At 48.8% G+C, this 24,680-nt stretch overlaps 1 protein-coding gene across 1 annotated transcript in view; it reads left to right on the top strand.

Annotated features, from left to right (window-relative positions):
* COG7 (component of oligomeric golgi complex 7) overlaps positions 1–17,674 on the top strand; it is a 72,937-nt gene extending 55,263 nt beyond the window's left edge. The window contains exons 13-16 of the mRNA XM_037740616.1: positions 2,829–2,912; positions 7,982–8,096; positions 15,310–15,453; positions 17,265–17,674. Coding sequence (XP_037596544.1) covers positions 2,829–2,912; positions 7,982–8,096; positions 15,310–15,453; positions 17,265–17,431 — 510 coding nt within the window. The 3' untranslated portion in view covers positions 17,432–17,674. The remainder of the gene's footprint in view (positions 1–2,828; positions 2,913–7,981; positions 8,097–15,309; positions 15,454–17,264) is intronic.
* The last annotated feature ends 7,006 nt before the right edge of the window (positions 17,675–24,680 follow it).

Below are 24,680 nucleotides of genomic sequence, written 5' to 3'. Positions count from 1 at the left end.
TGAGACAGAGTTTCACTCTGTTGCCCAGGCTGGAGTGCAGTGCCGCAATCTTTGCTCACTGCAGCCTCTGCCTCCTGGGTTCAAACGCTTCTCATGTCTCAGCCTCCCGAGTGGCTGGGACTACAGGCGAGCGTCACCACACCCATCTAATTTTTGTATTTTTTGTAGCAACAGGGTTTCACCATGATGGCCAGGCTGGTCTCAAACTCCTGGCCTCAAGTGATCTGCCCACCTCAGCCTCCTTAAAGTGCTGGGGTTACAGGCGTGAACCACTGCACCCGGCCCTCTGCTGCTTTTTAGCCCCTCCCTAATTCAAGCCACTCTGTCTTGCCCTTCTTCCAAACGTCTTTCCCACTCCGGCTGTTCTTTCCCTCTCTCCTCCGCCTGTTCATGTTCTGAGGCTGCTCCTCCTGCCTCCTCTCTCAGGCCTTTCTCAGGGCCTCCAGGCTGCGGTCCCTGGGATGGATGGCGGCGATGCTGGTCTTCACCCCACACATTGGTACCTGCTCTTGGTCTCCTGGAAGCTGTTGCTTCTCCCTGCACTCTGCTTCCCAGCCTGTCACCATCTCGGCCCCCTTACTGCACCCCTCTTTGCCAACAAACCACCAAGGATTACTGTCCCTTCCTTTTCTCTGTGTCGCGCACCTCTTTCCACCGGTGTTATCATCTCTGCGCTGTGTTTGAGCTTCTCATCTGCCCCCCACCCCAATCCTCTGCAGAGCCACTGTATTCACCTTCACAAAACATTGTTTTGGTTTTGTCTCTCCTGATTGAAAACCCTCCCCAAGGCTAGTCTGAATTGTCTGTTTTTAGAAACTTTTTATTATGGACCTTTTCACATATACACAAAAGTAGGAAGAAGAATGTAAGGAACTCCATATCCTCTTCGCCTGCTCCAACCATGATCTACTCCTAGCCATCCTGTTTCATACATTCCCCTCATCTGAACTAGAAGGACTCTAAAAATAATCACAGTCAACCCTGAAAAAGCAAAGGAATTCCTGATGTCATCAGTGTTCAAATTTCCAGTTGTTTTATAAATGGCATAATTTAACCCTTTGAGTCAGGATCTAGGATCCAGGATCTGCACATTGAGATTTACTGGGATGTCTTTTATGGTTTTTTTTTTTTTTTTTTTTTTTTTTTTTTTTTGATAAGCTTCCCCTCTCTGTTTTTTTCCTTGCAATTTATTTGTTGAAGGTAAAGCCTTTACTTAGCCTGGTGTTGAAAGCTGTGCTTTCTTTCTGCCTCCAGCCCCTTTCTGCCTCTGTACACCACAGGCATTGCCCCTTCTCTAACTGCCCTGAGCTCTTGCTCCTCTGAACTCTTACTGTAAAACCTGACACTGAGGGCTCTAGAAGTGGGAGGCAGCACTCACGTGCCTGCAGGGGGAAGAGGGGAGGGGCCAAAGCAGGATGGGAGATGTGGGGTGTACAGGCTGGGAGTGTGTGGGGGGCCTTGCTTCCCTTTTGGAGAGCAAGGAGCAAATCTTAGATTTCTTGTCCCTTCTCTGCAAAGCCTAGCATAAGACACTCGATGTCCTGGGGACTTGGTAAATGTGGATGGTTGGCGTGTTCCTTCTCAGTGGGTTGGGAGTTAGCGGGCAAGCAAAGTATGCTCTTTTGAGATGAAAGAGGATTCTCAAGCAAAAACAGAGTCTAGGAAACTGTAGGACAGGGGTTGGGGGGACCAGGGGTAGGGAAGAAAAGTGCTCATTTACATCAAAGAAAATGAGACCGAATGGAGTGGGCGCTAGACAGCGTGGGAGCCCTGCCGAGGTAGAGCCTGGGCTGGGAGCCCAGGGGTGGACATGGTCATTCATTCCCGGAATACTACTTAAAGGATCAGGCAACTGGATCTGGCATCAGTGGCTGCAGACAGCAGTTCCTACATGACCACCGGAGTCACTCCCAGAGTTCAGCCAGGAAGGGCCTTGTTTTCCAGGCTGGCTTTAGAGTGGCTCAGGTTGGAAGTAAGACGCGAGATTGCTGTGTGAAGGTGTGCCACGCTGAAGCCTGTGAGCACATGTGCACGGGTGCTTCACCCACCTCCATACAGAATGCTGGTAAGGCTCACACAGCAACACAGAGGACATTTCCACTCCAAATGGCAAGGAACACGTGTTGGTGCTGAGGTTCTCCTCGCACAGGGGAACCACAGAGAGGCCAGAGGGGCAGCTGTTGGGGTTTGGAGGTGCCATCCCATCCCATCCCTGAGTTCTGAATCAGTTGGGAAACAGATCCAGTAGGTGGTGAGAAATAAAAGCAGCAACTTTAGTTGGGGTAAACAGTATTGCGGAATGAGGCTTGGCTTTTCCTGCAGCCAGAGGGGCTTCCTAGGCCTCCCTCCCAGATAAGGGATTGACACATGGCCTCTGTGGGAGACCTCAGGTGTCCTTTTCTCTTTAGGGTACTAAGGATCCACGAGGTAGTAAGGCTGCCTGCACCCAGCACCTCTCTACACAGTGGCCCCGCTATGCAGAGAAACTCGAACCAAAACCTATCTGACTCTCTCCTGTCACAATATCAGCAAGATAAACAAAAGGGATCAGTTCCCACCCCACAGGTCAGCCAGCATGGCAGTTCCTGTTTTATGGACCTGCAGGAATGCGGAGAGAGAAACCATTGCCTTCTCTATGGCGGGCTTCCAGGTGAAGCTTTAAAAAAGAGAAGCCCCTGCCTGCTGAGTGGTGGAGGGTCCAAAGGTCAGCTCCTACCAAAGACAGCGCCTCCAGGGAAGGCCACGTTCTTCTTTGTGTATTTCTGGATGGCGCCTTCCTGACTGCCTGGCTGCTGGGTACTGATTGCGTCCTCTCCTTTCTCTCCTAGAGCTGGAACACAGCTGGCATCGGAGAAACCCTCACGGATGACCTGCCTGCCTTTAGCCTCACCCCCCTTGAGTACATCAGCAATGTAAGAGTTTCTGTGTGCTTCTCCTGGGTGGTCCAAGCCTTTCAGACCTTCCTTGTCTTTTGATTCTGGCCCTTATAGCAGTCATTTCCTCATGGGTACTTTCTGGCCCTTTGGGTAGCTGTGTTTTGGGGTAGTCTGCACCCAGATCCTGGACTTGAAGAAGGGGCAGCAGAGCCACATGGCGATTCCAGACCCCGACACATTCTCACTCCTTCACCATCTCTTCTATATGAGATGCGGCCAGTACCTAAGAGTGTCAGAGTGGAGACTCTAATAGGAAATTCTGATGTGGGAAGTCAGGAGGCAGGGGGCCAAATTCTTCTCTGTGACTTTCAGAATAGTGTGTGTTTGCGGTGATCCAGCTTTTAGTGATCACCTACTATGTGCCAGGCTCTGTGGGGAGTGCTTTCATGTTTAACTTCATAGCAACAAACAAATCTCTTCAGAAGAATTGCAGTTATAGAGGCTTAATATTAAAAGAGAACAGAGTAAGCTGGGTGCAGTGGCTCACGCCTGTAATCCCAGCACTTTGGGAGGCTGAGACAGGTGGATCATGAGGTCAGGAGTTTGAGACTAGCCTGGCCAACATAGTGAAACCCTCTTGCTACTAAAATACAAAAATTAGCTGGGTGTGGTGTTGGGCATCTGTAGTCCCAGCTGCTTGGGAGGCTGAGGCAGGAGAATCACTTGAACCTGGGAGGTGGAGGTTGTAGTGAGCCAAGATTGTGCTACTGCACTCCAGCCCGGGCAACAGAGAGAGACTCTGTCTCAAAAAAAAAAAAAAAAAAAAAAAAAAGAAAGAAAGAATAAACCATGCAGGGGAGTGGGGACACATGGAGTCCTTGCTGCCCTCCCCATTCACCCCTGGGAATTGACAGTCACCCAGGCACCTGCACGCGGCCTTTCCTTCCATTACTTCCCTGCAGTCCAATTCAGTTGCTCACTGCGCACAAGAAATACTACAGAGGAGTCATATGCACCAAACCACACTCACCTCATGTAATGGGAGATTTCTGGGATTTTTCAAGGTGATTTCTGCCTTAGGCTCTTGCCTTAGAATCCAACCCCTATGTGTAAGTTGTGACTCTGCTGAAATAATTAGAAAGGAATTTTAAAAGTATTATAAATGTTAGGCTGGGCATGGTGGCTCATGCTATAGTCTGAGTACTGTGGGAAGTCAAGGCGAGAGAATTGCTTGAGCCCAAAAGTTTGAAACCATTCTGGGCAACATAGGGGGAACCCCCCAAAAAATAAAAAAATTAGCCAGGCATGGTGGTGTGTCCTGTGGTCCCAGCTACTTGGGGTGCTGAGGTGGTATCACAGGACACACCACCATGCCTGGCTAATTTTTTTATTAGGTGGGAGGATTGCTTGAGCTCAGGAGGTTGAGGCTGCAGCGAGCTGTGATTACGCCACTGCACTCCAGCCTGGGCAACACAGCAACCCCTGCCTCAGGAAAAAAAAAAGGTACATGTTGTATAACTGGAAGACATGTGTCGCAGTCCCACTGGCAGGCAGTAAGGTGGCTGGCTCTTTGCTCTCTGTTTATTTGCGGCAATATCAAAAATCTAAAACAATGGTCATTTCCCTTCTATTTCCCAGGGCACCTGATACCCTCTACTGATGAAACTGTTAAGATGTGGGTTGGTCTTTACAACCTGTGGGAATGATCTGATTTTATTTTTATTTATTTTTGAGACAGAGTCTCGCTCTGTCGCCCAGGATGGAGTGCAGTGGCGCAGTCATGGCTCACTGCAACCTCCGACTCCTGGGTTCAAGCCATTCTCCTGCCACAGCCTCCCAAGTAGCTGGGATTACAAGCATGTGCCACCACACCTGGTAATTTTTGTATTTTTAGTAGAGACAGGGTTTCACCATGTTGGCCAGGCTGATCTTGAACTCCTTTCCTCAAGTGATCCACCAACCTTGGCCTCCCAAAGTGCTGGGTTTACCACCCACCTTTCCCTCCCAAAGTGCTGGGCGTGAGCCACTGTGCCCAGCCAAATGATCTGATTTTAGAATGGAGGTAGTATGCTTGCAGTCTAAATTGATTCAGAAAATGATGGTGCTAGAAGGGACCTGAGAGGCCACCAAGTTGATTCAAAGGTTGAAGAAACTGAGGTCTTGAGAGGGAAGGAGGGCTAGGAGGAGTTTCCAAGCCTGGGCCGTTCCCTGCCTACTGCTGTCCTTCTGAGTTGTACCTGGAGGCTGATGACCTGAACCCAGGAAAGGAACACCTAATGGAACACGTACTGTGTGCAGGGACAGTGCCAGTGCCAGGTTGGTTAGTGCCTGGGCTGGATCATGCCCGTGAGACGGGGTGTGGCAGCCCTCCTTCACAGTGGGAGTGGGGTTGGGAGGAAGTGGCCACTTACCCAGTGGCTGCTCTATTAGGACGCCAGGTGCTTTACGTGCATAGCACATGTGTTAATTCTACCCTCACTGCATCCCTTTGAAGTAATATGAGGTCATCCTCATTTCAGCGATGGTGATCCAAGGTCCTGACAGATTAAGTTGCCCAGGTTCTCACAGTGGTAGAGCCAGAACTCCAACCCAAGTCTGTCTGACCTCAAAACTTTTCATTTTTCCCAAGTCACTGAATTAACCCAACCAGGATATCAAGAAATACTTATTGAATATGTGAGAATAGTAGACAAATATCCACAGGTGTGATGCTAAGCAGCCCTTTCCGCATTGATTTCCAAAGGGTGAATAGAGACAAGATCCCTGAGAGAATCCTGTACCGTGGGGCCCCTCTAGGAACCCTAGCAATCCCAAAGTCCAAGTCCAATTGACTGCAGTTAAAGACGGCGGATGATTGAAATTTTGCACCTAAATGATACTTCGCCTTATTGGTGAAAGCCCTCACTCACACAGAATCATGTGAGCAATGTAAAGAGATGAAATAGGAGAAAATGCTTTGAAATTTAAAAACAATATATATACAAGGTAAAACTGAATCTGTGGACTTAGCCAAAAGCTTATGGCTACAGATGAAAGGCATACCAAATACAGGAGTATGCCTGGGGTCTTTGTACATAGTAGGTGTTCAGGAAGGGCTTGTTGAGATGAATTATTATAGTATGGAGAAATTCTAACACCAGAAATCAGCATCTTTCTCTTCCCCCAGCCTTGGGGAAAAATGATGAAGTTGTTAACATTTCAAGCTGAAATTTATAGTAGCTGTTATTAGTGAGGTAAATGACCACTTGCCTACTTTGGGTGAAAGATTATACTAAGTACATGAAAGAAAAAAATGCTGATTTATTTTACCGTCTGTGCACCTCTTATAAAGGGACACCAGGCCGTGTGCAGTGGCCCACGCCTATAATCCCAGCACTTTGGGAGGCCAAGGCGGGTGGATCACCTGAGGTCAGGAGTTCAAGATCAGCCTGGCCAACATGGTGAAACCCCGTCTCTACTAAAAATACAAAAAAAAAAATTAGCCAGGCATGGTGGTGCATGCCTGTAGTCCCAGCTACTCTGGAGGCTGAGGCAGGAGAATGGCTTGGACCCAGGAGGTGGAGGTTGCAGTGAGCCAAGATTACGCCATTGCACTCCAGCCTGGGCGACAAGAGCAAAACTCCATCTCAAAAAAAAAGGGGGATGGACATAAAACTAATAATTGTATTTTATTTGTTTAAACATAGTGAACTATTGGATGGATGTTTACACTTACACAGCCAAACCATTTGAATGTTTGGAAGCAAGGATATGACCATCCTGTAGTTCTCTGGGCTGGGTAAATTTTCGAGCCTCTGTTAACTTCTGGACACCACACCCTGAAAGGAGCCTGCTGTTATGTAGACATGCGTGAGGCCAGATTGAGAAAACCTTGCTTCGATAGTCCCCTGACTTTGAGCTTACAGAATTATCAGTGACATCAATGTCATGGAATGAATATGTAACAGGAAAGAAAAAAAAAAGCAACAACAAGCTCCAACCTTTTAAAAATATATATTATCTTTTTGAAACCTGAAAAGTCAACCCCTTTATTTAGAAACAAAACATATACTTACCTTAAAACACAGAACAATGAATTATAATAGAAATAGGAAATAGTGGTCTAAAATACACTCATGATATCACATGGATATCTGACAAACACATGACAAAGACTGGGCTAATTGTGAGCTTGTCCCAAATGTCTTTTAGAACAATTGCAAATGACCTTTTGCAATTCCCCACCAGCTAGGGTTTTGTCTATCTTTAGTTTTAAGAGTTTGTATTATGAAAACAGTATAGTTTTCTCTCCAAATTAATTTATAATTATAAATGGCTTTTTTTCCAGACAGAATTCCTTTCTTCTTCTGTTTATATTATCTAGGAGGGAGAGAATCAGATCCAAATCCAGAAGACAGGATTTTTTTTTTTTTTTTTTTTTTTTGAGACAGAGTCTTACTCTGTCACCCAGGCTGGAGTGCAATGGCATGGTCTTGGCTCACAGCAACCTCCACCTCCTAAGTTCAAGCAATTCTCCTGCCTGAGATTCCTGAGTAGCTGGGATTACAGGCACCCACCACCACACCTGGCTAATTTTTGTACTATTAGTAGGACAGGGCTTCACCATGTTGGCCAGGCTGGTCTCAAACTCCTGACCTCAGGTGATCCACCCACCTCGGCCTCCCAAGGTGCTGAGATTACAGGCACGAGCCACTGCGCTTGGCCTCAGAAGACAGGATTTGAATTCTTGCTTGGCCCCACACTTTCTGACACTAGCATCTTATTGGTCTTTCACCTATGAACAGTAATAATACTTATATTTACACAGTGCTTCAAATTTTACAAAGCATTTTGATATCCATTACTTCATTTGAGATAGAGATTGTATTGAATGCATTCCAAAAATATTGGGGCCATTATGAGAAGGATGAATCTATAATCTACCTGCAAGCTACCAAGGATTCTTTTTTAGGGTACTGCCATAGCAAACATTGCCACATACTGGAAAGATCAGACTTGGGATCACCCCAGGTCTAGCTCTGCCATTTGCTTTCACACAAATGTACCCATAAACTAATAACCCGTATGTGTCAATGTCAGGCTAACAGCGCTTTCTTTTGTTTCAGATCGGGCAGTACATCATGTCCCTCCCCCTGAATCTTGAGCCATTTGTGACTCAGGAAGACTCTGCCTTAGAGCTGGCATTGCACGCCGGAAAGCTGCCATTTCCTCCTGAGCAGGGTGAGTGGGGACCGTGGGTGGACTTGATGGGATTTAGATGATGCTTATGCCTGGCCTGGATGCTTGTTCCTAGCACTTTCACCTCTCCACACACACAGCTCTGCAAACTCCTCTGGAAATAATTGTCAATATATAACATAGGTGGGCTGGGTGTGGTGGCTCATGCCTGTAATCCTAACACTTTGGGAGATGGAGGCAGGAGGATTGCTTGAGCCCAGGTGTTTGAGACCAGCCTGGGCAACATAGTGAGACCTCTTCTCTACAAAAAAGTTAAAAAATTAGCCAGGTGTGGTGCTGCCTGCCTCTAGTTCTAGCTACTTGTGAGGCTGAGGCACGAGGATCAGTTGAACTCAGAAGTTTGTGGTTGCAGAGAGCTATGGCGTTGCCGCTGCTCTTTGGCCTGGATGATAGAGTGAGACTCTGTCTCATAAATAAATAAATAAATAAAAATTTCTTAAGAAGAAAGATTAAAGGCTGAGTGCGGTGGCTCACACCTGTAATCCCAGCACTTTGGAAGGCTGAGGTGGGTGGGTCACGAGGTCAGGAGTTCAAGACCAGCCTGACCAACATGGTGAAACCCTTTCTCTACTAAAAATACAAAAATTAGCTGGACGTTGTGGCAAATGCCTGTAATCCCAGCTACTTGGGAGGCTGAGGCACGAGAATCACTTGAACCCTGGAGGTAGAGGTTGCAGTGAGCCAAGATTGTGCCATTGCACTCCAGCCTGGGCAACAAGAGTGAAACTCTGTCTCAGAAGAAAAAAAAAAAAAAAAAAAAAAAAAAAAAAAAAAAAAAAAAAAAAAAAAAAAAAAAAAAAAAAAAAAAAAAGTTAAAAATAAGGGCTATAAAACCACATCTTATGTAAACGCAAATAGAAAGAAAACAAGATAACTGCCTGATTATTAGATAAACTCTAATTTTTAAAAAAAGAGTAAATGGGCCATGCAGGGGTGCTGCTCTGAGCTGTCCTGGCTGTGCCAGCTATGTCCCTGCCTTCCAAGGGCCGCAGAGCCCACACTGGTCGGCCATGCCGAGATATGGAGCTTGCGCTGCTGGCTGGGGGCTGTTGTCAGGGCTCTCTGAACTAGTTTGGGACTGAGAGAGGGAGTTTGTGGGTGGGGGGTGGTGCAGGAGAAAGGTTGAATGGGAGGACGAGGGTCAGATGGAGGGTGAATGGGGGTCAGAGGCAGGAGGATGGGGACAGGAGAAATGACCAGTCAGGGCACAGAGCGCAAGATGATGAGCGTGGAGGTGAGGAACACGGGGAAAGTACAGAACAAGGAGGCAGCTGGGGGCCAAGCATGGGTGGGGGCCTGAGAGGTAGGAGGAGTGGGGAGGCTGAGGGGATCCCAGCCTGAAGAGGAAGAAGCCAGGTTGTTCCATTTTGGGAACTGAGTGGGGACACTCCCTTATTGCGAGTGGACTCAAAGGTCTTCTCCGGCAAGTCCAGGACCAGACTGGGCCCCAGAGGGAAGTGTTGCCCTTGGAGAAACAGCCACCCTCCGGTCCTCTCTACCTGGGAGGGGACTCTGTATTTCCTCGAATCTTCTCCCCTGCCCACCTGTCCCGTGCCCACCTCCCCATGTGAGCCACTTAGCACTCCCCCTGTGCAGTAACTGTTCCCTTCTGGTACAAGGGATCAGCATCCACACAGTTTGCCACAAGAAATAGGACTTTATTTTTCTTATTTGTATTTATTTTTTTGAGATGGAGTTTTGCTCTGTTGCCCAGGCTGGAATGCAGTGGTGCAAGCAGGGCTCACTGCAGCCTCAACTTCGCAGGCTTCAGTGGTCTTCCCACCTCAGCCTCCCAAGTAGCTGGAACCACAGGCACACGCCACCATGCCCGGCTAATTTTTTATTTTTCGTAGAGACAGGATTTCACCATGTTGCCCAGGCTGGTCTTGAACTACTGAGCTCAAGTGATCCACCTGCCTTGTCCTCCCAAAGTGCTGGGAGTACAGACATGAGCCACCATGTCTGGCCTTTGCTAGAGTATTTAAGTCAAATCCCAAGTACCTTAGGATTTCACTCATAAATATTTAATTATGTATCTCTATTGATAAGGAAGGGCTCAGTGCAGCTTCACATTTTTTGGCAAGAAAACTGCGGTGCTGGGTATACTGTCTGTTACAGCACATTGGGAAGAATATAATGTCTTCCAAAACACATAGAGATGTAGTGAATGTGTAATTGTTTTGTTCATTTATTCATTCAACTCATTAGTTTACTCATTCACTTAACAAGTGTTTATTAATTGCTTTCTATTTGTGAAAGACTGGGTTGGGCATTATTAAGATAGTAAAAATCCCCACCCAACCATAAAGTAAAATTTTAACAATGGTTGAAAGAAGCCAATCTGGGTATTTTTTTCTTTACCTCTCTCAACATTGTGAAAAATTTCAAACAGAGAAAAAATTACAATTATACAGTGAACATCCATCTCTAATCTGGTGATTTCTAGCATTTTAGCATGGCAGATTTTAAGAATCAAGGGCAAACAGCCAGTTGGAACTTTTTTGCTTAGGTAAATGGCTTTTTTCTAAGAGATGTGATAAGCAGAACCTTTCTAAGTCTTGGGGCCAGTGCAGTGGCTCACGCCTGTAATCCCAGCACCTTGGGAGGCCAAGGTGGGCAATCCCTTAAGGTCAGGAGTTCGAAACCAGCCTGGCCAACATGGTGAAACCCCGTCTCTACTAAAAATACAAAAATTAGCCGGGCATGGTGGCAGGCGCCTTTAATCCCAGCTACTTGGGAGGCTGAGGCAGGAGAATTGCTTGAACCCAGATGACAGAGGTTGCAGTGTTCCAAGGCTGTTCCCCAAATCAAATGCAGAAGCATTTCATCTGCCTGGCCTTGAACACCTTCCTTCCTGAGATTTCCTTTCTCTCCTGAGTGCTGCCTTTTGCTTCCATGTGTTAGTACTTGTCCTTGCCTTTTGACTAATTGTTCCCCGTTGGCATAAAAACCTCTGATGCCCCCACTCAAAGCTATAGGATAAAATCTAAACTCCTACCTGGTCCAGGAAGTGCTGGCAGCCTCATCTGCCCTTCCTTCCACCTCTCTCTCTCAACTGCTCACACTCATATTTCTGCCACTCAGGACTTTTTCTTAATATTATTATTATTTTTAGAGATAGGATCTCACTTTGCCACCCAGGCTGGAGTGCAGTGGTGCCATCGTAGCTCACAATAGCCTCAAACTCCTGGGCTCAAGCAATCCTCCCGCCTCAGCCTCCCCAGCCTTCCTGGGACTACAGGTGTGTGCCACCATGTCTGGCTAATTTTTTAGTTTTTGTAGAGATGGATTCTCACTGTGTTGCCCAGGCCGATCTGAAACTCTTGGGCTCAAGCATTCCTCTCACCTTGGTCTCCCAGAGTGCTGGGATTACAGGCATGAGCCACCACGCCTGCCCTCTTAATTTTAAAATAGCTTCTCTTGCCAGGCGTGGTGGCTCACGCCTGTAATCCCAGCACTTTGGGAGGCCGAGACGGGTGGATCATGAGGTCAGGAGTTTGAGACCACCTGGTCAAGATGGTGAAACCCCGTCTCTATAAAAAAAAAAAAATAGCTTCTCTTTTTCTCTGATTTAAAATCTACCACTCTGAGGCCGGGTGCAGTGGCTCACGCCCATAATCCCACCACTTTGGGAGGCTGAGGTGGGTGGGTCACCTGAGGTCAGGAGTTAGAGACCAGCCTGGCCAATATGGCAAAACCCTGTCTCTACTAAAAATAAAAAAATTAGCCAGATGTGGTGGTGGGCGCCTGTAATCCCACCTACTTGGGAGGTAAGGCAGGAAAATGGAATGAGACTCTGTCTCCAAAAAAAAAAAAAAAAAACACTCTGAGAATCGCTGGTAACATTTTAGGGACTGTTGTCCCGTACATCTTTCTTTGCAGATCTACCACACACACACACTTTTTCATAATTAGGATCATGTTGCATGTGCTTTGTTATCATGGACACTTTTTTTTTGAGACAGAGTCTTGCTCTGTTGTCCAGGCTGGCGTGCAGTGGTGTGATCTTGGCTCACTGCAACCTCTGCCCCCAGACTCAAGTGATTCCCCTGCCTTAGCCTCCTGAGTAGCTGGGACTATAGGTGCACGCCACCACGCCTGGCTAATTTTTTGTATTTTTAGTAGAGACAGGGATTTGCATGTCGCCCAGGCCGTTCTCACACTCCTGACCTCAAGTGATCGCCCGCTTTGGCCTCCCGAAGTGCCGGGATTACAGACGTGAGCCACCATGCTTGGCCTCATGGACACCGTTTAAAAACAATTTTTTTTGCCCCATGCTCGGAATGGTTTTCCTCATGTGTGTTTGGCAAACAGCCCATTTGTTTCTACTCTTCCTCGGCAGCCTGAAGTGAAGGTATTTGCTCCTAATTCCGTGCCCCTGTTAATCTTTGAATGCACCTTCATTGTAATACCAACTACGCTGTACGTGATGAACGCCTTCTTTCTCCCATGGCCAGAGAGTACAGTAAATGCAGGGTCATCCAGCACCAGTACCCAGAGCAGCTCTGCACCCAGCAGGCCATTGGTAAATCAGGGTTTGTGCAGTGAGCAAATGACTGCCCGTCACCCGCTGTGTCCAGTGTGGCCCCTCTTCCCCGTCGACTCGGAGTGTACCCTGAGGCTTTAGCCGACGGCTCTGCCTCATTTTCACTTCTCCTTTTATTCAGTTTTCATCTCTGTCCAGTAACTCTCAAGTCTAGGTATGTGGCCTCTGGTTATGTTCGGCCTTTTCTGGGTATTCTACTATCTAGTCAAATTCAGCAGGAAGGAGGTTTCTCTCCCAAAGCAGCTTCACTGCCAGAGCTGCGTTTCTGGCCATGTTACAAGTCTAGTTGTCAGTTTCCATGGTGGAAACCCCAGATTACATCTTACCTTTGGGCTCATTTGTCACCAACCCCTGTTTTTTGTTTTCTTTTGTTTTGTTTTAGCCTTCTAACTTGTTCTTTTTGTACAGATGCTGTGTCTAAAACAGTATCACAACTTAAAAAGAAAAAATCTATGGCAATATCCCACTGTGGAACATACTGGTATTTCTATTTTCCCTTGTGCCCCCTGGCTCTGCTCTGTAAGCAGATGGTATTTTCTGTGTAAATTTATATTCTCTATTATTATTATTATTATTATTATTATTATTATTATTATTGAGACAGAGTCTTGCTGTATCACCCAGGCTGAAGTACAGTGTCACAATCTTGGCTCACTGCAATTTCTGCTTCCCGGGTTCAAGTGATTCTCCTGCCTCAGCCTTCAAAGTAGCTGGGATTACAGGCACCTGCCACCATGCCTGGCTAATTTTTGTATTTTAGTAGAGATGGGGTTTCACCAACTTGGCCAGGCTGGTCTCGAACTCCTGACCTCAAGTGATCTGCCCACCGTGGCCTCTCAAAGTGCTGGGATTATAGATGTGAGCCACTGCGCCCAGTCTTTATTCTGTATTATTATTTTTAGCACTCATAGTGGTGTCCTTGTCTTCAAAAAGTATCTTATTTCACCACTTGGCCTCATACTTTTTTTTAAATGTTGCTCTCATTTCCCCCTTCTTTCCATTCTGGCATCAAGTGGCCTCTTCTCCCTAGGAGGCCAGGCCCGCCTGTCTTGTCTGGACAGCTGCCCCATCTTCCCGCCTCACCTCGCCACAGCCTGACCAGCTTACCTGCATGGGCTTGTCGTGTTGAAGCCTTAGTCATGATGCAGGGCAGGTGAGCCCCACGTTGTGGCTTAGCCCCAGAGGGTCCTTGGCTTCACTCAGGAAAGAATTCAAGAGTGAACTGTGGTAGAAGAAAGCAGCTTTATTGAGATGGCAGTGTTATGGCTCTGTGACTGTTCCTGTGGAGCGGGGCTGCCCCGTAGGCTGCCTGCTGAGAACAGCGGCTCAGGACAGTCCGGAGTCATGATGATCCCCACTTTTGATTACACTGCAAATTAAAGGGGAGGATTATGCAGAAAATTTTAGCAAAAGGGTGGTAACTCTGTGTTGTCAGGTTGTTGCCGTGGAAAGGGGTGGTAGCTTCCAGGTGTTGCCATGGCAGTGGTAAACTGAGATGGCCCTGGTGGGCGTATTTATGGAAAGCTGCCTTCGCCCTGTCCCTGTGTGAGCTAGTCCTCAATGTGGTCTGGTGTCCCAGCCCTGCCTCTGGAGTTGAGTCCCGTCATCTACCTCACTGGGATCCTACAGTTGTTCCCTATCTCCCACGACATGGGATCCACGTGATTCTCGGGTACTGTCCATGGCCCAGCCCGTCTCCCCCTCCCTGTAATCATTCTAGCACTAACCACAGCACACTGATTGTGTGCCAGCCCCTGCCAAGGGCCTTGTGTGCATTCTCTAACTTAATTCCCACAGCAGCCCAGTAAAGCCTGGCGTGTTACCGCCCCCACCCCCACACCGCCCCTGTCACACGCTTTACAGGTGAAAATCACATCTGAGAGGTGAGGTAGCACTCAGCTTCTTAGCAGGGAGTCTCAATTCTGATGTGACCTCTGACTTGACTGTGGTGCTCTGCCTTCTGGTGGTGGGCTGGTGTCCCCCTGTTCCCACCTGTCTACCCACCTGTGTCTACTCATCTACACTCTGGTTTTGGGCTCCCCTCATTGGGCCTCCCTCCAGTCTGCAGAAATCCTCCTGGCCTGCATGGCTGGGCTTAGTCCCCAGGCCTTTGGGGATGCTTATGTTATTAACCCGATTGCTTCCTCTTCTGAATCCTCATTGTACTTAGTCAATACTGGTTGACCTAAGATGTATTTTTAAAAATTTTTTAATTTAATTTTTTTTGAGATAGGGCCTCACTCCATCACTCAGGCTGGAGTACAGTGGCACCATCTGGGCTCACTACAACCTCCGCCTCCTAGGTTCAAGCAATTCCTCTGCCTTAGCCTCCTGAGTAGCTGGAACTACAGGTGCCTGCCACCATGCCTGGCTAATTTTTGTATTTTTTACAGAGATGGGGTTTCACCACATTGGCCAGGCTGGTCTTGAACTTCTGACCTCAAATGATCTGCCCGCCTCAGCCTTCCAAAGTGTTGGGATTATTGGCGTGAACCACTGCACCCGGCCCTAAGATGTAACTGTTCTCAGTTTCCTATGTTTCCTGTTAAGAATGGAAACTTCCCGGTGTGTTGGTGCATTCAGCAGCTACTGTGGGCCAGATCACCCCTCAGGTTCTGCATTTCCTTGGTGACCTCCTTTCCTTTTCAGGGGATGAATTGCCTGAGCTGGACAACATGGCTGACAACTGGCTGGGCTCGATCGCCAGAGCCACAATGCAGACCTACTGCGATGCAATCCTCCAGATCCCCGAGCTGAGCCCGCACTCTGCCAAGCAGCTGGCCACCGACATTGGTGGGTCCCCACAGGACAGGCGGTGGGAGGGACAGCTCTTGCACCCTGCATCTGTCAGTTTCTCCTTTGCCCTCCAGGAATCTCATCCCACGTCTCCCCTTAGCTTCAGCTGTGGATTTGGTTCCGAAGCTGGTTGAAAATTCAGGTTCTCCAGGCCCCACCCCAGAGATTCTGACTTAGCAAGCCCGGGTGGATGCTCAGACATCTGTGTTTTGAAAGAGGATTTGAGAACCATTGAAGGGAGCTTCAGTGAGATAAGCTTGAGCAAGTCCTGCAGCCTGGCCCTGCCTGGCCGGCTCCATTTGTACCATAATTGCCAACCAGGGTTCAATGAGCTCTCACTGCATACTAGGCATGCCTGGTGCTGGACCAAGCACTCACACCCATTGTCTTATGTAATCCCAAACTCCCCTGAGAGGTAGGTGCTCTCTTCTCCATCATACTGGTAAGGAAACGGAGGCCCAAGGCAGTTGCATAACAAGCCCACATGGCCAGGGTCACTCTTTGGTCTCCATCCAGATAGCATCCTGCCTCCCACATTAGTGGGCGTGTCCCCTCTGCTCCTGTCTGGCCTCATCCCTGGAGGGCCTCACTGCCCAGGTGTGCTCTGAGCGTGGGGCTACTGCTGGCAGGTGGCAGGGCGTCTCCCCAGTCTCTTGATATTATTCCATTGCCTTGCTGGCTTTTTATCCTAATGCAGCTCTTGGGGTGGTCAGGAGAGTGGGTGGTAGAAGCCTGAAAGATCAGCTCCCTGGGGACTCAGCCAGAGCTTCGTCTTCAGTGACCACGACAGGGCTGAGCCAGGCTCAGCCAGCTTCTACCTCTTGTTTTACAGAAGAACTAGAAGCAAGGTGCTTTTTTCTGGGTCCCAGAGCTGCTAGTGATGGAGCAGGCCTGGGGTCCAGCTGTCCTGAGTTCCTGACCCCTGCTCATTTCATAGTCAGCTCTCAGCACTTACCAGAGGAATAGGCAGCCTTTTGGCTGTTTCCCTTCCAAGAAAGAGATGAGAGAATTCAAGTGAGCAGTGGTGTTACCTGTTAGTACAGGCAGCAGCAGGGGGAAGAGAATCAACTGGAACTAGTGAATGGAGTGAGATCTGGGGATTACCCTCAGTTTCAGTTGTCCTTGTTATTCCTCCCTGTTAAGCTCCCCCTGCAGATTCATTCCGTCACTCATTCAGCATTGCTGGAGCATCTGTGTGCCAGTTGTAGTTCTAAAATGAGACAACAGAGCTTTAGGCAGCTCCCATGCTTACTGAGCTTACACTGTAAGGATGTGAGGTGAGGGGCAGGGAAGGTAAGGCTAGTATATAAAACTGACAGGGTGTAAGGTGATAGAGAGTAGTGAGGGCCGTGGCAAAGCTTGCACACCTGAAAGGCATTCAAATCAAGCATGAGCACAAACAGAACAAAAAACACTGCTGGCCAAACAAAAATGTCCTGGTAGACTCTGTGCCCGCTGTTTGCAGCTGTTGGCCGGCAGTCAAGTGGAGCTCACAGTTTTAAAGATAAACTTGTAAAGGAGTAGGTACCTGCCAGTGTGTGTGTGTGTGTGTTGGTGGGGATGGGGGTGATATTGGTTAGTTCCTTATTAGAGTTCCTGGACTCAAGCTAAGCTCACAGTCTAGTCTGACCCTGTGGGAAGAACCCCGGGAGAAAAGCATTCTCCTACTGAGGGCAGGGTGGGCGCCCTGCATCTAGGGACTTGGCAGGGCAGCTTCTCTGTTTCGTATTCAGGGGAGGCCTTGTGGGGCTCTGTCCTGCTTGGCGCTGAGTCTGTGGAGCTCTGTCTGTCTCATCTCTGCCCCACAGACTATCTGATCAACGTGATGGATGCCCTGGGCCTGCAGCCATCCCGCACCCTCCAGCACATTGTGACGCTCCTGAAGGCTAGGCCCGAGGACTATAGACAGGTCAGCAAAGGCCTGCCCCGTCGCCTGGCCACCACCGTGGCCACCATGCGGAATGTGAATTACTGACCCCACCACCCACCTGACCACCAAGAGGGCCAAGACTGCTGTTCCATGACTCGCCAGCACAGATTTGCTCAGAAACTCTGCCCAGGATTGGACAGAAGTTACTTTAAAAAGACTAGGCTCATTTTCATAATCAAAAGGAGTTGTAAATTAAAGATGTATTATTTATCAGAGAAGACTTTTTAGATAAGTTTTTTAAAAGGATCTGATCTTGAAAATGGAATAAATAACTACTGTGAAATGCAAGAAGGCTGTTTCCTTCCATCCTTCTTTTTTTTTTTCTCTCGATCTTTCGTCTAAGGCTGGAGTATAGTGGTGTGATCTTAAACCCCTGCAGCCTCCGCCTCCTGGGCTCAAGTGATTCTCCCACCTCAGCCTCCGAGTAGCTGGGATTACAGGTGCCTGCCACCATGCCCAGCTAATTTTTGTGTTTTTAGTAGAGGCGGGTTTTACTATGTTGGCCAGGCTGGTCTCGAACTCCTGACCTTAAGTGATCTGCCTGCCTTGGCCTCCCAAAGTGCTGGTATTACAGGGGTAAGCCACTGTGCCCAGACCCTTCCCTCTTCAGTGCATTTTCAAGCGCTTCCCATGTGTGCCTACCCTGCTGTGCGCTCTGGGGATGTCTGGGGATACGGGCCTGTAGCTTATGCTCAGTGGAAGAGGGAATGAGGGAGGGACAGAGAAGAAGGTAAATGAGGATAATTTCAGAGGTAAGTGCTAGTGGAAAAGTGGGTGTCAGGGTGGAAGCTGGCACTGGATAAAATGGCAGCCCTGAGACCTACAGGGCGAGAGCCATGTGGCTAGAGTGTGGTGGCACAATCAGAGCTCACTGCAGCCTCAGACTCTTGGGCTCAAGTGATTCCCCTCCCTCAGCTCCTTAAGTAGCTGGGACTGCAGACGGGCACCACCATACCTGGCTAATTTTTAAAAACTTATTTGTAGAGATGGGATCTTGCTTTGTTGCCCAGGCTGGCCTCGATCTCCTGGGCCCAAGAAATCCTCCTGCCTCGGCCTCCCAAAATGCTAGGATTACAGGCATGAGCCACTGTGCCTGGCTTACTTTTTTTCTTTTTTAATATGTATAGTATATGAAAGTCAGTGTTTTTTGTCAATAGTTATAAGTAATGGAATGATGTAATTTGAGTGACTTAAACAGAAATTATTTTTTTCTCAATAACAAGAGGTAAAAAGTGGCCAGGCACGGTGGCTCACGCCTGTAATCCCAGCACTTTGGGAGGCTGAGGCAGGTGAATCACCTGAGGTCAGGAGTTCAAGACCAGCCTGATCAACATGGTGAAACCCCATCTCTACTAAAAATACAAAAATTAGCTGGGCATGGTGGTGAGCATCAATAATCCAGCTACTCGGGAGACTGAAGCAGGAGAATTGCTTGAACCTGGGAGGCAGAGGTTGCTGTGAGCCGACACTACTGCTGTCCAGCCTGGGCAATGGAGATTCCATCTCAAAAAAAAAAAAAAGTAAAAGGGTGGTGACTACAGGCACTGATTTAGTGGCTGGTTGGAATCAGGCCCAGGGCCAGCCCTTCTGTGATCCTGACGTTTTCCCCACGTGCTGGACACCTCATCATGGCAGGTGACTTTTGCAACTGCAGGTGCCGCGTCTGCATTCAGGGAAGAAGAGAGCAGGGAAGTAGATCAGCAATTCTGTCCCTTCGATCATGCAAGCGGAGGCTGCCCTGGAAGCGCTGGCTAACCTTCTTCTAGCCTTCACTGTCCGTTTCTCAGTCCTGAGGTGTACCCGCTGCAAGGGAGGCGGGAAAGCCTGGGAACGGGACTGGATTCAACTAGCATTTCTCAGCCTTGGCTATTGACGTTTTGGGCTGGACAGCTCCGTGTTTGACGCTGTCCTGTGCATTGCAAGCTGTTTAACATTCCTGACCCTGACCTCCTAGATGCCAGTAGTATTTTCCTAGTTGTGAAACCAAAAATGTCTCCAGAAACTTATTCCAGTTGAGAAACACTAGCTCAGAACAATCAGGACTTAAAGCCTGAGCTGGGCTTATTGGCTGCCTTGATTGGGTTTCTGTTAGCACAAAAGGGGATGGCAGTAGTGTCTGTCACAGGGGCTGTTGTTGGAATTGAGTTCGGCCGGGGTCTCAGGGGCTGGGCTGAGCTCTGCTTCTCTCTGGGGTATCTCACTTAAACCTCGCCACAGACCAGGCATGGTGGCTCACACCTGTAATCCTAGGGCTTTGGGAGGATCACTTGAGGCCAAGAGTTTGAGACCAGCCTGGGCAACATAGTGAGCCCTTATCTCTACCAAAAAATTCAAAAATTAGCCTGTGGTGGTACGCACCTGTGGTTTCAGCTACTTGGGAGGCTGAGGTGGGAGGATCACTTGTGCTTGGGAGTTTGAGGCTGTAGTGAGTCAAGATTGTACCACCATACTCCAGCCTGTGTGATAAAGCAAGACTCATCTCTACAAAAGTGTTTTAAAAATTAGCGGGCGTGGTGGTGGGTGCCTGTAGTTCCAGCTACCCAAGAGGGTGTGACACTGGAGGAGGCTCACTGGAGGCCAGGAATTGGAGGTTGCAGTGAGCTATGATCTCAACACTGCGCTTCAGCCTGGGCGACAGTGACACCCTGTGTCAATCAATATATAAATAAATAAACAGATGTCACTCTAGCCTTGGGAGGCAGGGGTCCTATCCACAGTATGGAGAGGTTTAAGGACTTTCCTAGGAGGGCCACTCAACTACTGTGTGGCAGGGCCAGAGTTCAGAATGAGCCTGATGACCGTGGTGCCCTTACTCCTGTCCAGCTGCCAGGCAGCCTTCCTCATGTGGGACACGGGGGGCACATGGCGGGACATCGCATCCCAGTGGGCAGGCAGGTCACCCAGGCCAGCCCTCTGGAGTGGCCCTGCCATGCCCAAGGCCATTTTTAAAATTTTTCGATATGGAGTCTTGCTCTATCGCCCAGGCTGAGTGCAATGGGCAATCTCAACTCACTGCAACCTCCACCTCCTAGGTTTAAATTATTCTCGTGCTTTAGCCTCCTGAGTAGCTGGTGCAGTCCTGGCTTACTACAGCTCCCGGGTTCAAGCCGTTCTCCTGCCTCAGCCTCCCAAGTAGCTGGGATTACAGACATGTGCCACCTCACCTGGCTAATTTTGGTATTTTTAGTAGAGATGGGGTTTCATCATGTTGTCCAAGCTGGTCTTGAACTCCTGACCTCAGGTTATCTGCCTGCCCTGGTCTCCCAAAGTGCTGGGATTGCAGGCACGAGCCACGGCGTCCAGCCTCCAAGGCCACTCTTGAACCAGCCCCACTGGGCTGCCAGGGTCAGTGTCCCACTGGCTCTGTCCTCACAGGGCTTCCTACACATGCCATCCGCTCATCCTCAGAACCAGTTTGTCCTCAGCCAAACTGGTTCTGAGGATGGGAGGATGGCATGTGTAGGAACACCCCAACAGCATCGGCTTCAAACCCACATGAAGAAAAATATTTTGGTTTCTCATGTGGATCACAGGCTGTTCCTGGCAGGGTTTGAGCCTGGCTATTGCCTCTAAGAAGTGAGAGCCAGAAACCTAGAAGGTGACACGTGCTGCTTGAAAGTGGAAGCTTTATGGTAGCTTTGTGCTGGGCTCATGAGAGCTACTAGGCTGTGGAGTGGGACAGGCTCGCACTTGATTCAAAGCTTCGCCACCTCCCAGCTGCTGTGTGACCTTGGAAAAGTCACCTCACCTCTTCAAGCCTCATTTCCTAATCTGAAAACTGGGTGTCATGATGGTACCTAACTGATAGGGTTATTTGAAGAGCCACTGAAATACAGCGACAGTGGCCACATGTACACAATGTTAATTTCTTTTTTTTGAGGCAGTCTCGCTCTGTTGCTCAGGTTGGAGTATAGTGACTCGATCTCGGCTCGCTGCAACCTCCGCCTCTTAGGTTCAAGCGATTCTCCTGCCTTAGTCTCCCCAGGAGCTGGGATTACAGGCGTGCGCCACCGTGTCTGGCTGATTTTTGTATTGTAGTAGAGATGAGGTTTCACCAGGTTGGCCAGGCTGGTTTTGAACTCCTGACCTCAAGTGATTTGCCCACTGTGGCCTCTCAGAGTGCTGGGATTGCAGGCATGAGCCACTGCACCTGGCCCACAATGTTAATTTCATAGCTCTCTACATCTGTAACCCACCTTCCCTTTTGGGGTAGAGTTGGGAATTATAGAATGCTGTTTTCTGGGCAGTTTGGGTTCTGCCAGCCTAAGTTTCTAGCCCTAAAAAAGGGATCTCAGAATAGGAACAGGACAGCGTTTCTCTCCGCTGGATCCAGAGGGTGGAGGGATGACTTGGAGCCTGCTTTTAGTGATGAAGCCATTACGCCACAGCCTGGCCCTCACGGCCCCGTGAGAGCAGGGATGGCAAACTGTTGCCCACCCTCAGCCTGGTCCAGGCCTCACACATCTACAGGCACCTCTAAAATGTCTCTGAACAGAACCTCTCAGAGGTGTTTGTAAAGGGCCACCCTCCATAGATTCACTCAGGGCTGGCCAGGCAGCATTTCCATCCATTCCCTGTTGCGATGACCCATTCACGATGAGCATGGCCCTGGGCTGGTCCAAATGAGCCTCATTCCTGGGGCTACTGCTGGGACAACGTGCAAGAAGAGCTTTCTTCTCCCTGGGGCTGCTGTGCTGAGGGCACAGGCTACCATTGCAGGTGTAAAGAGATTTTCAGAAAGAACAGCACATGGGGGAAATCTTTCTAAGGACAGCAACACAGAATCACCAGATAGGGCCAGGTGTGGTGGCTCACACCTGTAATCCCAGCACTTTGGGAGGCTGAGGCTGGTGAATTGCTTGAGCCAGGAGTTCAAAACCAGCCTGGGCTACATGGCAAGACCTTGTCTCTCCAAAAAAATATAAAAATTAGCCGGGCGTTGTGGTACATGCCTGTACTCCCAACTACTTGGGAAGGCAGAGGTGGGAGGATCACTTGAACCTAGGAGGTCCAGGCTGCAGTGAGCTGTGATTGTGCCATTGCACCCCAGCCTGGGCAACAGAGTGAGACCCCGTCTCAAAAAAAAAAAAAAGAGAGAAATAAACCTTAGGCCTGGCACAGTGGCTCATGCCTGTAATCCCAGCACTTTGGGAGGCTGAGGCAGGTGGGTCACCTGAGGTCAGGAGTTCGAGACCAGCCTGGCCAACATGGTGAAACCCTGTCTTTACTAAAATACAAAAATTAGCCTGGCATGGTGGTGGATGGCTGTAATCTCAGCTACTCAGGAGGCTGAGGCAGGAGAATCGCTTGATCATGGGAGGCGGAGATTGCAGTGAGCTGAGATTGCACCATTACACTCCAGCCTGGACAAGGGTGAAACTCCATCTCAAAAAGAAAAAAAAAAAGAAAAGAAAGAAAAGAAAAAAGAAATCCTAGATCTAAGCGAGCCCCTGCATCCAGCCATGCCTGAAATTCTTTTACTACAAGAGCTAATGAATTTCCTTTGTAGCTTAAGCCTGTTCAAACTGACATGTGACTGAAGAGCTGTCACAGGGGCTAGATAATAATGCCCCATAGCTTCAAATGAGATAATAAATACAAAAGCTCTGGGCTCCTGTAAGGGACTGGTATTGTTATGGCCATTGACGCTCAAAGGGTGAGGCCGGGGTCTCAGCTTTGTCACTTACAAACTTTGAGTACCTTACTTCGCTTCTTAAGCCTCAATGTACTTACCTGTGCAATGGGATGCTATTATACGATTTCTCAGTGGTTATGAGAATGAAATAAGATTTTAAAAGTATTTGGCGTGGTGCCTGGCATGTGATAAGTACTTGATCCAATGCAGTCCTTGTTTAATGACAACAAATGGTAACAGTGAGTGTGGCCACAACTACTACAGCTAGTAATAAAAGCGGTAACCATAGTAGTAAGGGTGATAGCCACGGACAGTCATGGGCCCAGCCTGTGAACTAGCTAGGCCCCACGCTGGGAAACCCGGCTTCCTCCAGCTCTCCCTACTCAGCCCCTAGCAACGTTGCCTTTGACTTGAAGTGGCACCGACACTGTGGCACCTCCATATTCCACAGGTGCCACCTGAGCACTTGATGGGAGGCCAGCTTGTTTATCCTCCAGACCAAGGGACGCAGGTGATCTTGGCCGGGAAGGCCGGGCCCTCGGAGGTGCAGGCGCTGCAGCCAGCATTCCCTCATCACCAGGGGCCTGGTAGGCGACAGCAGGGCCATCTGTGTGTGCACCAGCCAGAGCTGTCTTCTCTGGTGACAGCTCCCTGATCTCTCTTTGGGAGCCTTAAGATTTTGGGGGACTGTAGTAATTAAAAATTAAAAAATGAAAACAATTAAAATTAAATTTTAATTAAAATATTAGCCAGGCATGATCATGCATACCTGTAATTCCAGCTACTTGGGAGGCTGAAGTGGGAGGATAGCCTGAGCTCAGGGGTTTGAGGCTACAGTGAGCCATGAGCATGCCATTGCACTCCCACCTGGGCAACACAGCGACACCCCATCTCTATAAAAAAATGTAGAAAATGCTCAAGAAAAACAACACAGGATTTATTACTGTGTGTCTCCAGTATTGCATGGATATACTTATACTGAAAAATCAGTTTGTTGTCCTAGGTCGGTGGCTCACGCCTGTAATCCCAGCACTTTGGGGGGCAAGGCCGGCAGATGACCTGAGGTCAGGAGTTCGAGATCAGCCTGGCCAACATGGTGAAACCCTGTCTCTACTAAAAATATAAAAATTAGCTGGGCATTGTGGCCTGCGCCTATAATTCCAGCTACTCGGGAGGCTGAGGCAGGTGAATCACTTGAGCTCAGGAGGGAGAGGTTATAGTGAGCCAAGATTGCACCACTGCACTCCAGCGTGGGTGACAAGAGCAAGACTCCATCTCAAAAAAAGAAAATCAGTTTGTCTATCTGAAATTCAAATTCAACCAAGTAGCTTGATTGTTATCTGGCAACCCTGGAGCCATGCCCCCACCGCCCTTGGACTATATGATTCTCCTGGGGGCCAAACTGGCTTCCAGTCTGAGCAGATGAGTTCAGTTGTGACCAATCAGAACAGCCTATCTAGCCGGCCACACTGAGGAGATCAGAGATGGGCACATGACCCAGGCAGGGACCAATAAGCATCGGCCTGGAAGCTGACAGCAGAAGGAGGGGCTTGAGACCCTTTCCCTTAAACCAGTTTGGGTCTCTCTCAAGCTAGCGTGAATGTCCTTCCACCATCAGGACACCCCAGCTCCCCAGTCAAACAAAGAACACAGCTGGAC

The sequence above is a fragment of the Cebus imitator genome, unplaced genomic scaffold (genome assembly GCF_001604975.1).
Source record: "Cebus imitator isolate Cc_AM_T3 unplaced genomic scaffold, Cebus_imitator-1.0 Scaffold85, whole genome shotgun sequence".
NCBI lineage: Eukaryota > Metazoa > Chordata > Mammalia > Primates > Cebidae > Cebus > Cebus imitator.
Note: the sequence above shows the minus strand (reverse complement) of the source record. Positions and strands in the feature narration are given on the sequence as shown.